At 53.8% G+C, this 15,782-nt stretch overlaps 1 protein-coding gene across 3 annotated transcripts in view; it reads right to left on the bottom strand.

Moving 5' to 3' along the window:
• Positions 1-15,782, bottom strand: part of UNKL (unk like zinc finger) — a 42,397-nt gene that overhangs the window by 14,591 nt on the left and 12,024 nt on the right. For 2 of the 3 annotated variants that reach the window (XM_065892572.1, XM_065892573.1), the window contains exons 3-9: positions 15,508-15,684; positions 15,027-15,160; positions 12,084-12,219; positions 10,511-10,628; positions 9,026-9,110; positions 8,393-8,478; positions 1,467-1,529 (exon numbers count right to left, since the gene is read on the bottom strand). In XM_065892572.1, coding sequence (XP_065748644.1) covers positions 1,467-1,529; positions 8,393-8,478; positions 9,026-9,110; positions 10,511-10,628; positions 12,084-12,219; positions 15,027-15,160; positions 15,508-15,684 — 799 coding nt within the window. The remainder of the gene's footprint in view (positions 1-1,466; positions 1,530-8,392; positions 8,479-9,025; positions 9,111-10,510; positions 10,629-12,083; positions 12,220-15,026; positions 15,161-15,507; positions 15,685-15,782) is intronic. The other variant, XM_065892574.1, reaches the window with a different exon arrangement.

Raw genomic sequence — 15,782 nt, 5'->3', positions numbered from 1 at the left:
TCTGGGTGCAGGTGAGTGCTGGCTGGTGGATGAACTTGGCCAGTCTACTCACAGCGCCCAAGGGGGAGGGCAGCTCGCACACTGGGAACCTCCCAGCCATCTTGGGCTCCCCCGCCGTGAGCCCCACTCCTTTCCAGGCCCTTCCTCCTCAGCCCTGAGACTGCGGTCACGTACCCTGTTGGCTACACTACTGTTAACATTTCATGTTTCAGATTCTTAATGAACAACTTCTCGATTTCAATCTCTTTAAAAAAAAAAAAAAGACAAGATAACTGGGTTGTATTTTTACTTTCAACCACCCTGCTGATTTCAAAAACGTGCTTCAGAAGCTTCTAATGGAAAAATAGTGCCTGAACATCTTGCCCTGAAAAATCCCCCAGGAGGTACCCTCAGGGCACTAAGAAAACCAGAAGAAAAGGAACTGTGAGGGCCTGTCCACTGGGGAATTTAAAATAAAGCTCGGAGCAGAGACAGGTGACACACCGCCAGAGAGAGTGAGTGCTCGCTGCGCATCCTGCCAAGCCCAGGCCTTCCGGAGCGTGTAAAGCTCCCTCTGCCTTTTTACAGTGATAGGAAAACAAGCATCCTTGTGTCCAGAGAAAAAAACCTGTTTCTCAAACAACTTGGTTTACCAAGTGTACAGGAAGCTATGTCGCACAGAACAGAGAGAAAGGGCCTGACTCAGCAGAAGCTTGGGGGCGGGGGCGGGGGGGGGCATGGCGGGAAGCCCCCATGTAGCCTCCCTTTGAGGAGAAAGAATGCATTGATCACTAGTTCTCTCAGAGGTGAAAACAACTCCAGATTGTGACCCGAGAGAGGGAGACCAAGCCAGGCTCACCCTGGATGCTGCGATGGGCTCAACTGTGCCCCCAAAACTCAGATGTTGGGGTCCTGACCCCCAGCACCTCTGAACGGGACCTGCTTAAGAGTCAGGGTCTTTACTGAGGGAATCAAGTTAAGACGAGGTTGATGGGGGGGTCCTGATCAATAGCACTGATGTCCTGATGGAAAAGGGACCACTGGAGACAGACACAGACACAGAGGGAAGACGGCGCCTGCAGGCCGAGGACGGAGGTCCCCAAAAGGAACCAACCTTGCTGACACCCTTGTCTCCGACTTCGGGCTCCGGACGGAATCACTGCGTGTTGTCTAAGCCTCGGTCTGTGGAGCTTTGTCACGGCTGCCCCGGGGACGCTCACACAGAAGGGCCATGAAGGGCACCTCTTATTTCCCCGTGGGGGAAACTTTAAGAGGTTTTGGTTCTGTTGTTTCCAAGGTACGGCACACTTTTTAAAACATTAAAACAAAGGACACATGGAACAGATGACTTTAAGAAGAATATAAGAATGTAGCTGTTTTACAAATGGATGTTAACCAGATCACGGCTTGAGTCAGGGGTAAGTGACGGGCTACACAGGCAGCAGTCTAGTCGCAAAGAGAACATGAAATCTCGCCTCGGGTAGTACCTGCTTACTGTCCTGCTCGCTGGCCTTCTGGCTGCCTTCAGCAGGTGAATCTCTCCGCTTTGCCTGCAACAGAAAAAGCACTGGCTGTTGGAAGAAAAAGCAGCTGATTGAAAACACACAGAGACCTAAGCTTTGCTCGGAAGGCAGAAAAGGCTGAGGACTAGGACTTTCCTGGTGGCGCAGTGGTTAAGAATCCACCTGCCAATGCAGGGGACACGGGTTCGAGCCCTGGTCCAGGAAGATCCCACGTGCTGCGGAGCAACTAAGCCCGTGTGCCACAACTACTGAGCCTGCTCTCTAGAAGCCTGTGTGCCTAGATCCTGTGCTCCTCAACAAGAAAAGCCACCATAGTGAGAAGCCCGCGCACCGCAACAAAGACCCAACATAGCCAAAAATAAACAAACAAATAAAGGGGGGAAAAGAAAAAGAAAAGGCCAAGGACTGAAGTCCATGAAAGAAAGGCTTTCAAATCTGCTGCCTCTGCATCAGTTTTCTTGGATTCCAGTTCCTACACCTGATGTGGATCTCTGCGCTCCTTGCTGGTCCGTGTGAAGGCAGGTGAGAGCTCCCTGAACCCACAATGGCGAACCCCAAAGAGAGCCTCCCAGGCAGGGCTGCATCTCCAGAGCCGGGAAAGTCGTGGAAAGTCCAACACCTGAGACAAATGATTTCCTGGAAGGCTATTCTCTGCCCTCACCCTTTCTGCCTGGAGACAGCCTATAAATTTCCCTTCAGAAAGGCGATCCCTTCCCTCCCAAGAGGAAGGGAACAGCTTAACCACCTGAGAATGCTAATCACCCAAAGGACTACAGGAGGCTGAGCCTCACAACAAACTCACTAAAATAACCCTCATCTTCCCTTACTTCCCCCATATCTTTACCTTCCCAAATTTAGTTCCCTGTAAGCAGAAACCCCTTTTGTCTTGTCACTTCTCCACAATTTATTGCTCTTTGTTAAAAGGGTAGATAAGCCCCCAGGTCTAACCTCCAAATGAATAAGAAATAAACATTTTCTCCAGTTAATTTGCCTTTGGTCAGTTTAATTTGTGGGACCCCAGACACTAAACCTAAATGGATAGAGGGAACAGTTTTGGTTTTTTAAAAAAATTTATTTAATTTATTTATTTTTGGCTGTGTTGGGTCTTCGTTGCTGTGCATGGGCTTTTCTCTACTTGTGGCGAGCATGGGCTCCTCTTCGTTGCAGTGCGCGGGCTTCGCACTGCGGTGGCTTCTCTTGTTGCAGAGCACGGGCTCTAGGCGCCCGGGGTTCAGTAGTTGTGGCTCGTGGGCTCTGGAGCGCAGGCTCAGTAGTTGTGGCACACAGGCTTAGTTGCTCCGCAGCATGTGGGATCTTCCCAGACCAGGGCTCGAATCAGTGTCCCCTGCATTGGCAGGCGAATTCTTTTTTTTTTTTTTTTTTAATTTATTTAATTTAATTTATTTTATTTTTGGCTGCGTTGGGTCTTCGTTGCTGCGCGCGGGCTTTCTCCAGTTGTGGCGAGCGGGGTCTACTCTTTGTTGTGGTGCGCGGGCTTCTCATTGCGGTGGCTTCTCTTGTTGCAGAGCATGGGCTCTAGGCACGTGGGCTTCAGTAGTCGTGGCCTGCAGGCTCAGTAGTTGTGGTGCACGAGCTTAGTTGCTCTGTGGCATGTGGGATCTTCCCGGACCAGGGCTCGAACCCCTGTCCCCTGCATTGGCAGGCGGACTCTCAACCACTGCGCCACCAGGGAAGTCCCTGGCAGGCGAATTCTTAACCACTGCGTCACCAGGGAAGCCCGAGGGAACAGTTTTTTCCTCTCTCTCGCATGTAAAAATCCTGACTCCCATGAGCCACCTTCTGGGGAAACTGCACGAGGATGGCTTTGCTTGCAGAGCTCACGACCTGTACTCTCAGGTCAAACATAAGCATGAAAACTGCACCAAGGGACTTTCCTGGTGGTGCAGTGGTTAAGAATCTGTCTGCCAATGCAGGGGACATGGGTTCAATCCATGGTCCAGGAAGATCCCATATGCCACAGAGCAACTAAGCCCATGTGCCATGACTACTGAGCCTGCACTCTAGAGCCCGCGAGCCACAACTACTGAGCCCACGCGCCACAACCACTGAAGCCCATGCACCCTAGAGCCCACGTGATGCAACTACCAAAGCCCACGCGCTCTAGGGCCTGCATGCCACAACTACCGAAGCCCATGTGCCTAGAGCCCGTGCTCCACAAGAGAAGCTACCTCAATGAGAAGCCTGCGCACCACAATGAAGAGTAGCCCCCGCTCACCACAACTAGAGAAAGCCCACGCACAGCAACGAAGACCCAACAGAGCCAAAAACAAAAACAAAACAAAAAAACGTTCTTTAGATCTAAGTGTTATTTTGATTTTTGTGCCTGATCTTATGTTAAGTGAACTTGAACTTGTGGCGGTGGCTTAGGTCATCCCTTCCTTCCTTGTTTGATTTCTGGATTTGTAGAAGGACCCAGAAGACTCACAGAAGGCAGAGAAGAAGCCATGTTCACACAGGCCCTGACTGGGGCCCCTTCCTCCTGCCTGATGCCCAACACCCAGTTCAACTCTGAGCCCGTCCTGGTTTCTCTGGTTTCCTTGCATTCCTTTCACCCAGAAGTGACCCCCACACACACCCCAATTTGGTTGTTGGCCTCCGAAGGCCTTGACCAGAGACCTGAGACCCTCGCTCTAAGGAGAAGCTACATTGTGAAGAAACCAGGTTGCCCTGAAACAGCTCTGCTCGCCTTCAGGATAAAGTCCCAGAGCTCCTGCGTGGGGCCTTGTCCCCGTCCAGGGCCCCTCCTGACTCTTCCCTGGGCCTGCACCTGTGCTGGGCGGGGAGGGGAGCTCATGCTCTGCAATGTCAGCAACCCACCATCACACAGGAGCTTTCAGGTGTGCTGAGCAGGCACCTAGCTGTGCGTGAATGTTCTGGAACGGGGCAAGAGGGCGGCCGGTGAGAGCAGCTTGCCCCGGATAGAGCACAGAGCTCTTTCACTTAAGTTCAGTTCTGCTGTCAAAGTTGACTGAGATTCAGGAAAATGGGGAAGGGAAGCTGTCCTCTATTCCTCACCCCCAATGGTTCGTTTGGGACAGCGAGACCCATGCTGAGGTCCGAGCTTCTCCAAACACCCCAATCGACGTATTCCCTTAGGGTCACGACCAAACCACATGCCCCTGAACCCATGCCCAGAGGCGGCCCGAGTTGACCCCAGCGCCTCAGATCCCACATGATTCTTGGATGCTCAAAATCTATTTGAGCATGTGCTAAAAATGTCAGGCAGGAGGACGAGCCAGTTCCCAGTTCCAATGTTGTGGTCCTCCAGGGGAAGACTGGATGTTTCACATTGAAACACTTTGCTTGAATCTTTTTAACGGAAACTTTGTAATAGGGAAGAACAAATCTGACTCCATATTGGATTGTTTCTTTTGCTTTAACCTTTGTATTCTATTGCTTTTGCTACAAGTTAATCACTAAAAGAATGTTGCCTATAGCCTGAAATACACAGGATAGCCCATTCTCAAAGTTCTGACCTTTAAAGGTTTATCACTTTTCCATTCATATAGAGATAAAAAGTTGCAAAACAGAGCATAACATTTATCTTGTTGGAGTTTTATAGGAACGTGACCAGACCTATGCAGACAGCTTTGAGAACAAAGGATTCCAAGAAGTTCACAACAACTAACCATACCCCCTCTCCTTTTAGTACAAAAGAAGCCTAAATTCTAACTGGGTTCTTTGGGACACTAGTCCACTGTCCTCCTGGTCTGCCGGCTTTCCGGATAAAGTTGCTATTCCTTGCCCCAACAACTCATCTTCCGACTTACTGGCCTGTCATGCGGTGAGCAGTACAACGGACTCGGTAACTTCTTGGAGGATTTTAACTTCTCCCTCAATTTCCAGTCCTGGCCTTAGGCCCACCTGAGTGAGTTCTGTCTCACATAAGGACGAACAGAGGTGGTGGCCACACGAGGCGCTGCTGTTCATTCTGAAACGGTTACACTGACACACTCGAGTCCCACCTCAGGGTAACTGAAGACCTGTGAGGTGGGCGAATCCAGGTTCACCCTGCCTAAAGCAGCTGTGGGGCTGGAAGCCTGACCCGGGGAGCAGGGTGGGCATCACCCAGGAGAGCAGCCCAGCTCCCTGCCTCACCAAAGGAACTCAGCTGCGTCTGCAGCCAGACATGAGGCAGCACGCAGAAAGGTTGTGCTAAAGTCACAGCTGGTGAAGAGGAAACACTCCTCTGTGACACTCGCTACCTGGAGACAGCGCAGACCCCCACAGGCTGAGGGCTGTTCCACGAGACACACCTGCACCTCAGACGCCAATCCAAGTCCCAAGTTGTCACCTGTGCGCCTGACCAACCAGCTGTAAACCAGGGTTTCCATGACCCCCTCCTTGGGTTCCATCTACAGTGGAACCCAAGCCATTGTACTATAGCTCACAGAACTCCAGGAAACACATAACTATGTTTACTGGCTCATTATGTAATAGAGGATGTGATAAAGGACACAGATGCACAGCCAGGTGAAGAGGCACTCCGGGCAAGGTCCGGAGGGGTCCCAAGTGCAGGAGCTTCTGTCCCCGTGGAGCTGGGGTGCGCCACCCTCCCGCACATGGATGTGTTCCCCAACCTGGATGCTCTCCAAATCTCATACTTTAGAAATTTTTACGGAGGGTCATCACGTGGGCACGATCCACTCTTGACTCAATCTCCAGCCCCTTCCCCCTCCCCAGAGGATGGGGGTAGGGCTGAAAGTTCCAGGCTTCTAATCACACCTGGTCTTTCTTGTGACCAGCCCCATCCAGGAGCCCACCAAGAGTCACCTCACTGGAACAAAAGAATTATGAGGGTCTTGGAGTCCTGTGTGAGGAGCCAGGGGGAGAAGAGACCAATATACATATTTTCTATTATTTCACAATGTGTTTCTGTTGAGAGATGCCAGCAGGTGACATGATGTGGCCAGTTCTGGACACAGTGAGGGGAGGGTGCCGGCAGCGGGAGCCGACCCACAGCTACGTGGGCCCCACAGCCGGAAGCGAGCAGTGGGTAAGCCGCTTCCCTCTCCCCGGTCGTAGAGGAGGGATTCAAACCCAAGACAGACTCCTCAAACCCAGGACCACATCTACAGGTGATGAGACTCCAGGCATCTCTCCCCCACCAGGGTGAAGTATGCATAGTGAGGTTCATGGTTTGTCTGTTCACCCAGACTCTCTCTACACTGAAAAGGAAGCAGCGGGAACACCCACTGTGCACAAGGCTGGATTCGGGACTTGTGACAATCCTCACAAACAAATATACTCAGGATGGAGGGGGCAACCAGTAGAGAATGAGAACCTCGCCCCCCCGCCCCCCGACACCTGCCCCAAGCACAATGCCCTCCCCTGCACGATCTTCCTGTTCAGACCTGGCAGGGCTGCCGGGCGCTCCCTGCGGGGCTGCTGCAACAGGAGACCTGAGAGAGACAAAACCAGGGCTCCCGCTCAGCCAAAGTCGCCCAACACACAGCTGGAGCCCAGCACCATGCAGGAAGATGGTGCTGCCAGGCCTGCCCTGAGGCTGTCTATGTCCTGGGCCCGAAAGTCAGAGCCAGCCCCAAACAGGATGCTTCATTACTTTTTTTAGTTTTTTAAAAAATTGCGGCAAAATTCACACAAGAGTAATTTTTAAAAAGTGAAGGATTCAGTGGCATTTGGCACATTTACGATGTTGTGCGAACTCCACCTTTATCCAGTTCCACATTTCCATCCACAAAGGAACCCTCCCCACTGAGCCCTCACTGCAATCCCTTCCCCAGCCCTGGCACCCACTATGTGTTCTAGCACGGTGACTTTTAAGTTGCAAAATAATTAACAAAAGACAAAGGATGCCCTGAGAATCTGTCTGCAGGGGTGGGCGCACTGTTCTGGCACCGCCCAGCAGCCGGAGGCGCCTCCTGCAGGGTCCCAGCTTCCCTGTCCGAACACCCTGGTTGTTGCTTCTTCAGGTACAAGCCACACCGAGGATCCATCCACCCTGGCCCTCAGTGGGAGCCAAGCCAGTGGCCCTCTGACCACCACCTGAAACCACGACTGTCACACCCCCTGGGAGCCACCAAGAAGGTGAGGAGGGGACTAGCTTCTGCCTCTGCCAAGTGCCGGCTCTGCTACTGGAAGAGAGTGGCAGTCCCGAATGCTCCTCCATGCTGAAGGAGCAGTGATGAACTGTGGGCCTGGCAGGGCTCCTCTAAGCAAACCCCACCTCAGCTGTCCTCACCTTTCCTGTCCTTCTGTTTTTTCAGAAAAGCACCAAGTGGAAAGAAAGACAGGGTGGGGAAACACCTGAGTTTTCTTCAGTTTCCTTCCTAGAACCAATCCCAGGTGGCCACCTCCTCAGTGACACCAACACGACAGATAAAAACGCGTGCGAGGAAGAGGATCATCCTCAGAGACGTAAGGCAGAGCCAAGGGGCCCACAACCATGCCCACGACCATGCCACAGCGACGGACGGGACGCAGGATGGAGCCCCCCATTGTCCCCTCCACCTGCACGGGCACAAGGGTCCTGACCCACAAGGCCCCCCATCTCTCACTGCACAAATCTCACTGAGACGCCTGGGTCTGCCCTCACACCTCGTTGGGGACCCACCTCTCCTGCCCTTCAGGGATCCCCATGGACTCGGGGCCCCTCTTCACACTCAGCCAGAGACCGCGCCTCGCACATGGCCAATATGTGCGTATCTGGCAAAAGGCAAGGCCAGGCAAGTACACCTGGGCCAGGACTCAGCCAGGATTCTTCTAGACTCTTCTATAAGGAGCCACCAACCCTGCAGGCAGGCCGCCTCCAACCATGTCACCCAGAGATCACATCCATCCGTGTACCTAACGCTGGATTCAAACCAAACAGCAAAGCGGGCACCCTCCTCGGGACGCTGTCCACTTACGTGTCCGGGCTGCCCGCTGGGGGCCACGGGGCCGCTGGTGGAGGTGAGGTCTCGGCAGCCCCAGTCACTGGCCATTCCAAGACTCTCTGCCAAGAAAGGGGGTGGCGGGCTTTGAGTGGCTGCTGGCTGAGACTTTGGTTAAAGAGACCCCACAGATCAGGGAGAGCAAGCGTGCGCTAGTCTCTAACGGGTCGGCCAGAGCCACTGTGAGCCGAGCCGACCGCATGGGACCCTGGCGTCTTCCAGAGCAAATCATGAACAACTCCGACAGCAGAAAGTAATGGAAAATTTCAACAGGAAAAGCCACCCTCCCCATTAAAATAAAAAATAGTAAAATCAGAATTTGCAACTATGCTCATAAGAACAGGAATCCCAAATCAAAAAGCTTTAAGAGGAAGCTCTCGGGAACCCTGGGGAAGGGCCGCGTCTATGCACTTCCCGTCACCAACACGGTTTCTGCCTTTGGGGACTTTATGGGCTCACCTGGCCATCAAAATTACTACACTCACGGCCCTGGGGTGTCCAGAGGCAGGGCCATGCTGAACCCCATGAAGCCCAGAGCTCCGCCGACCCTCCCAGCCGCCCCCGACCGAGGCTGAGCCCTGCCTGCTCCGGGTGCTCCAAGGTACTCACTCTCCACGTGCGCAAAAGCACAGAAGGGGCCCCGAGGGCAGTGCCCAGTCTGTCGCATGTCGTTGCACTTGGTAGACTTGTAGATCTAGGAAATGAAAATAAAACAGCAAATAGAGAGGCTGGACTGGAAACCTGTTTCCGTGGGAGGGCCAGAGCTGGCTGGGTCTGGCCTCCTCCTTCCAGCTGGAGGCCCAGAGCTGGTAATCACAAGGGGGTATCCTGAAAAAGAAGGATGTGGACACCGCACCCCTCGTCCCCACTCCTCCCAGCAGTCCCAGGATGCCCTGTCTGCGCAGGGCCAGTCAGCCTGGGAAACCGTGTGGGCCTGAGGCTGCTCCTGCAGCGCCTGTCCTTGAAATCACATATCAGGTCAGCTTGTCCACTTGGCACTTCCTCAAAGATACACCTGGTTCAGTGCCTAGTATACAGCAGGTGGGCAAGAAATGCCTGTTAAGTGACCACGTGCGTCCACTCCATGGCCAGACCCAAGGCTGCTTCACTTGGGTGTGGCCCCGCAGCACAGCCTGCCCAGAAGGGACAGCGGCCTCTAGGCCCCAGACACCCTCATGGGTGCTGCCACCCGCCCCCTTCCCTGCCCGAAACACTGCTCGTTCCCCGTGGCTCTTTGACCATCCCCTGAGCACCTGCACTGAAATTTTAAGGGTCACCAACAGAAGCAATTTCAAAAGGTCTCCAATTCAGAACTCCAAATATCAGGAATCTAAGTGTTGTTTTATGCACGCTTTGAAGCACTGAATCTCTAGACAGAAGAAACTTTTAAGAAATGAAACACCACAGCCTTTCAGACCAGGAGCCCACCCCTCCCTGGAGCCCAGGTGCCCCAGTGGGCACAGCTGGGCGCTCCTTCACCGCAGAGCCTGCTCCCAGACTGGCCCTGACCCTCCTGGTCCCGGTGCTCTGACGCTCTCCCATTGGTCCAGGGGCCTTGTGTGCTTGTCCGTTTTTAACACAAATCCGAGTGTGCAGCAAAGGGTTAACTCCATGGCTTCCCTGCCCACACCCGCATGCCCCACAGGAGGGGCTGGCTTTGATGGGCTCAGGGAGGTGACATCTGAGTCCCTGGAATGTCCTGCCTGGTCGGGTCTCTGTTTACCTGGGGCCCTGGGCCATGCCACACGGTGACTTAAGGTGGGCCTGGGCCACGCAGCATTGGCTCAGCCTCTGCAGGGGCCAGAGACTGAGGTTAGCCACGTCTGCTGACCGACCCCCAGTAAAAACCCTAGATGCCAAGGCTTGGGTGACTTCCCAGCTGGCAGCACTGTGAGTATGGCCACAAATACGGCCACACATGGTGGCTAGGAGAAGGACACACCGTCCACAGTGCGTGCCTGGTCTCCCCAGGACCCGCCCCTGTGGCCTTGATCCTTTGCTGATTTTAATCGCATTCTTTCCGTGGAAAGAACCATAGGTGCTGAGCCCTGCGAGTCCTTTGAGCCCGTCCCTGGACCGAGGGTGCTCCCGTACCTCGGGGTGGAACTGCTGCTCTGTGCGCGAGTGGCAGTACTGACAGCTGTCCCCGCTCTCGCACCTGGAGGGCTCGCCCCACTCGTCACCGTGCTTCACGCTGGGGCAGGGGGTGGACCTGGGGGACAAGGAGGAGTCAGCGGAGGATGGATGTCCTCCCCACATGCCCTGGGGCGTCAGGCTGTCTGCACAGTGCTGAGCACACGTGCACCACCAGGGGGCATGGGTGCCAGCCCCGGAAGCACTGGCCCCTTCCTCACCAGGACAGGCAAAAAAAAAAGCAGGGCAGGGATTTCCCTGGCCGTCCAGTGGTTAGGACTCTGCGCTTCCACTGCAGGGGGCGTGGGTTCGATCCCTGGTCAGGGAACTAAGATTCCACATGCCGCAGAGGACGGCCAAAAAATAAATAAATAAATAAATAAATAAAAAGGAGTGCAGGTGCCTGGTGGAACCCAGAAGGCATTCAGGAGCCCGTTTTCATTTTCCACAAAATGTGAAGTGAGTGAGTCAGAGCCACCGATGCCACTGTGACAAGCACCTCGGAGACGCAGCCAGGCCTCCTGTAGCAGGAGGAGACCAGGCCCAGCCCCCGCCCAGCCCACCAGGGGACCACACTCTGTCTCCCCGTGAAACTATTTCAAAATTGAACCTGAGACTTTGGTCCTACAATATGAAAACCCTACCCAATACCCTCTATTCTTCAGGTACTTCCCGACAGCTTTATTGTATTGGATTTATTTTAAAAATTATCATCTGTGGGAAATAAAACTTTTATTTTTTACGATTTTCTATCCCTTTGATACACAGTAAATTCACTTCATCTTCTCAAGATGACATCGGGTGACTAAAAGCCAAAGGTTCTCTGTCCCTCAACTGAAACTACTCAGAACAGTGACTGTCATAAAAACAACTTTATCTGAAAGTGAGGGCTCTCGGGCAGGTGAGGTGGCATCAAATTATTAGAGAGAGGCTCTTTGCTCCAAGAACAAGCTCTACACAGAGCTCGGGACCCAAGGGAGGAGCGAGGTGAGGGCCAAGGTGCCCAGGCACCCCTGGGCTTCCGTGTCCCCAGTCCCCCACCCCGCCCAGCACCAGGTCCATCCAGCAAGTTGGCAAACCCGAGGCTAAGCTGGGCACCAAGATGAGGGCAGCTGGAGTGAGGAGGAGACAGCCTAGGAAGAGACCAGGACTGCCAGGTGCATGAAACCAGGTGAGGCCCAAACCCACCACCCCAAGGACATCAGTCCCCCGGAGAGGGTGAAGTTAGGCTGTGGGCACTGGGACTCTCAGCCTCGCAAGGGCCAGTTCCTTGCCAGTAGGCACTATTGCTGGCAGGGACACACAGGTCACAGGAGGGCGGCCGGGGGAGGGGGGGAAATGGAGGAGCCACGCTCTGACCGCACCTGCCGGCTGGCTGGACACCAGAGCCTCTGGAGAGAGTGAAGGGAGCAGAGGGGTGGCTGCCTAAACTAGAGCCTCGAGCCAATGTGAGTGTGAACAGAGGGGACCGCCGGGCTGGGCCCACACCAGAGAGGTCGGCCAGGGCCCTGCGGCGCCCGTGGCCCAGGCTCACCTGTACTGGAACCTCCGGGGGTCCCGCCGCCGGTCCCTGCTATTATGGAAGTGCGGGCATGCGTAGCCCTGGCGGCACAGGCGCGGCGGCTTGGGGCACTGCTCTGTCTTGTAGCTGCCTAGCACGAAGTTGGTATCTGAAAAACAGGGGTCCACACGGAAACGTGCACACGTGTGCTCACGGCAGCCACACAGCCAAAAGGTGTCCATCGGCAGATGATGGGTAAACGCCATGTGGCCCAGCCATGTGGTGGAGCATCACTCGGCCATGAAGAGGAGTGAAGCACTGACACGCGCTACAACGTGGATGAGACTTTAACAATCTGAACACACAATGCTCAAGTGAGAGAAGCAGACACAGAAGGCACATGTTGTATGATTCTACTTATAGGAAATATCCAAAACAGGTAAATCCATAGACAGAAAGTAGATCAGTGGGTATCAGGGGCTGGGGCTTCTTTGGGGAGACTAGATAGAGTTTTAGAACCAGATAAAAGTGATGGGTGCACAACACTGTGGACATACTAAAAACCTCTGAAATACACTTTAAAATGGCTCATTTTACACCCAATAAAGTACCATACAAATTTAAAAAATAAATAAATAAAAATAAATTAAATGGCTCATTTTAACCCCAAGGTAAATGATGGGCGCTGGGTGATGCTGACATGTCAATGCAGGCTCTCAGCTGTGACAAACATCCCACTGCAGGGGGGCTGCCATGTGTATGGAGGTACCAGGTATGTGAGGACTCCCTGAACTTTCCACAGTGTGGAACCTAAAACTGCTCTAAAAAAAATAAAGTCTATTTTTTAAGTAGTTAATTTCATGTTACCTGAATTTTATCTCAAAGCAAAAATAAACAAAAAAACCACCAGGGGTCATTTAAAAGCAGTAATGGATGAAAGGAGATTCTTGAAAATCATACACATTCTTGGGTTGGTTAATAACTGACCCTCCCCATTTTTTTTTTTTTTTTTTACAAACGACATTGTTTTTAATTACACTTGCCCAGGGGGGCTGACCCTCAAGGCATGGAGGGGAAGACAGTGGAGGGAGGCTGTGTTGCCCGGCCAACCCCGGGAGCCACGCCCAGGACACGCTTCCACACCCACATTTAATGGCACCACCCCACACACACCAAACTCAGTTCCAAATAACTGATAAAATGACAAGGGACGTGAACCACACAGCAGGGCACAGAGAGGACAAAAGGAGTTTAAACAGAAAGGACGATTTTAAGAAAATAAAAATTGTAAGACATTTGTTCCCAAGCATTGACAGAGGACCTCCAACAGACATGAGGTCCTGCGCTGAGTGGCATGAACCACAAAGAAGTGAGAGGCGTGGCAGTGCCTATGAGTCACAGGGGCTCCGGGACGCCCTTTAGTGGGTGACGGATGAACAGTCCACCCAGATGTGGAGAATTACTCAGCAATAAGAAGAAAGGTGCTAAGATAATATGAGGGGAAAAAAAGAAGAAAGGTGCTACCAAGCCCCAAAGAGACACAGGGAACCCTGAATGCACAGCACTAAGTGCAAAGGCTACACACTGTGTGATCCCAACTGTAAGACAAAACAATGGGGCAAAAGATCAGTGGTCACCAGCAGTGGAGCAGAGAGGATCTTAGGGCAGTGACACTACCTGCATGACATCATAATGGAGGATCCGTGTCTTTACACATTTGCCCAAACCCGGAGAATGCACAATGCAGGGGTAAACTGTGCTGTTAATTAATAATCGTGTATCAATATTGGTTGTCAATTCTAACAAATGTTACCTCATCAACACAAGACGTTCATGATGTGCAATTTTTTTGTTAACCGAAAACTTCCCTAAAAAATAAAATCTACTAATTAAAAATCCAAACCACGGGCGCTGAGGGTTAACTACCCGGCCAGACCCGACCCAGCGCCTCCTCCCACCTTCCTTCCTCAAGCTCAGCCCACCTGACTGTGACAAGACTGTACCCCCACCTACACCACAAGCCAGAGCTCACAGGTGGAGCCTGTGGTCCAGGACCAGGGAGACCGAGGGGCTGCAACAAGAGAAGGACAAGTCCCGAGGCAGGGACCTGTGGGCGCAGCCCTCCCTCTGTGCAAGCCTCTCCCCAGAGGGACATGGCGATGCTGGAACCCCCATATATGCTGTGGGTCCAGGCCCCCCACACCACAGGCGCGACGGAAGGCCAGGCTCCTCAGCGCTCCTGCAGGGCCCGGCCTGAGGCCTGGGCATCAGGAAGGCCTGGGCAGTCACCTTTGTTAATTCGTCCCTGGGCCCAGGGTGGCGTAGGATTCGGCGGGTGGGGGAAAGACCCTTGTAGGGAATTCATCGCTGAAGTAAGCGCGGCCTTGAAGCGTTTACGCGCGTGAGAGCAAAGCCGGTCCAAGGAGACATGGCATTACTGAGGGGGGTTCTCTTAAAACCACACCACCCTCGGGAAACATCCAAACAGGCAGCTCCACGGAGACACAGCCAGGCTAGTGGGTGCCAGGGCTGGGAAGGGGAGACCACTGATGGGCATGGGTTTCTGTCCGAGGTGATGGAAATGTTCTGGAACCAGACAGAGTTGATGGTTGCCCAACACTGTGGTGTACCAAATGCCACAGACCTGTGACTTTCAGATGGTTAAAATGGCACATTTACATGATGGGTATTTTACAATTAAGCAAACCTCACTGCCCATAGCCATCATCTGTGCAGGCTGCTGGGGACCAGGCTGGCTCTGGGACCAGACACCTAGCAGGAGCTGTGCCAGCCATGCAGGCCCCTCCCCCAGAGCAGCCTGGGGACCAGACGGGCTGCTGGAGGGGCTGAGGGTGATGTGCTCGAATGGAACCTTGGTCTCCCCTCCTGACCTGTAAAGGGGGCGACGAGGTCCACCATGCAGGCACTTTACAGACAGAGATGAGCCCCCCGCCCCAGCAGCGGCTGCAGGGTTACCTTGCCACCGGGGGTCCTCGCCCAGGATCTTCTCCATCAGGGCCTGGCTGGCCAAGACCCCAGGCTGCAGGTCAGGGACGCCATCCCCAGCACTGAGCTGGCCGTTCTGCAGGGCTTCCTGGGCCTGCAGCTCCCTGCAACCAAACGGCACGTGGTCACGGTGCTGCAGACTGTCCGAAGCCTCCGACAGTGAGATAGCCACCGGCTTCTGTCACTTTATGAAGCCGCCTACGTGAGGGTTCAGGATATGCAGCCCACGGCCTTGGGGCCCCCGTTCCAGGATGACAGTCTTGGCCCAAATCCCAAGAGCCTCAGAGCCGAGCATGCGAGACGCCACAAGCTCCCTCGGGTCCGGGTCAGGAGGGAGGAGAAGGGTCACTTTCTTGTTAGCAGTAAAATCAAGGCTCAGAAAGAGCTGCTTGAGGCAAGCAATGCCCGAAACACAGGGAGGAGAGTGGCTCCCGGCAGGACGGCCACTCACCTGATGTCACACACAGGCGGCCGCAGGTCCAGGGGGCCGTGCGCGAAGGCGCAGTGCAGCCCGTTCTTCACGCAGTGGCCCCGGGCATCTGTCTCATGGATGCATGTGCCTGTCTTATAGTAGCGCAGGTGATACTTGCGCTCCGTGTCCCCGGTCGTCCGGTGCAGGTACGGACATCTGGGAAGCAGAAGACGACATTCACCGTCTGGGCCCTGGGGCCACCACGGTGTCAACCTGCTCCCAGCAGCTGGTTCTTGTCTCCTTTTCCCAAACAC

The sequence above is a fragment of the Phocoena phocoena genome, chromosome 15 (assembly GCF_963924675.1).
Source record: "Phocoena phocoena chromosome 15, mPhoPho1.1, whole genome shotgun sequence".
NCBI lineage: Eukaryota > Metazoa > Chordata > Mammalia > Artiodactyla > Phocoenidae > Phocoena > Phocoena phocoena.
The sequence above is the reverse complement of the archived record's forward strand: the minus strand, read 5'-3'. Positions and strand labels throughout refer to the sequence as shown.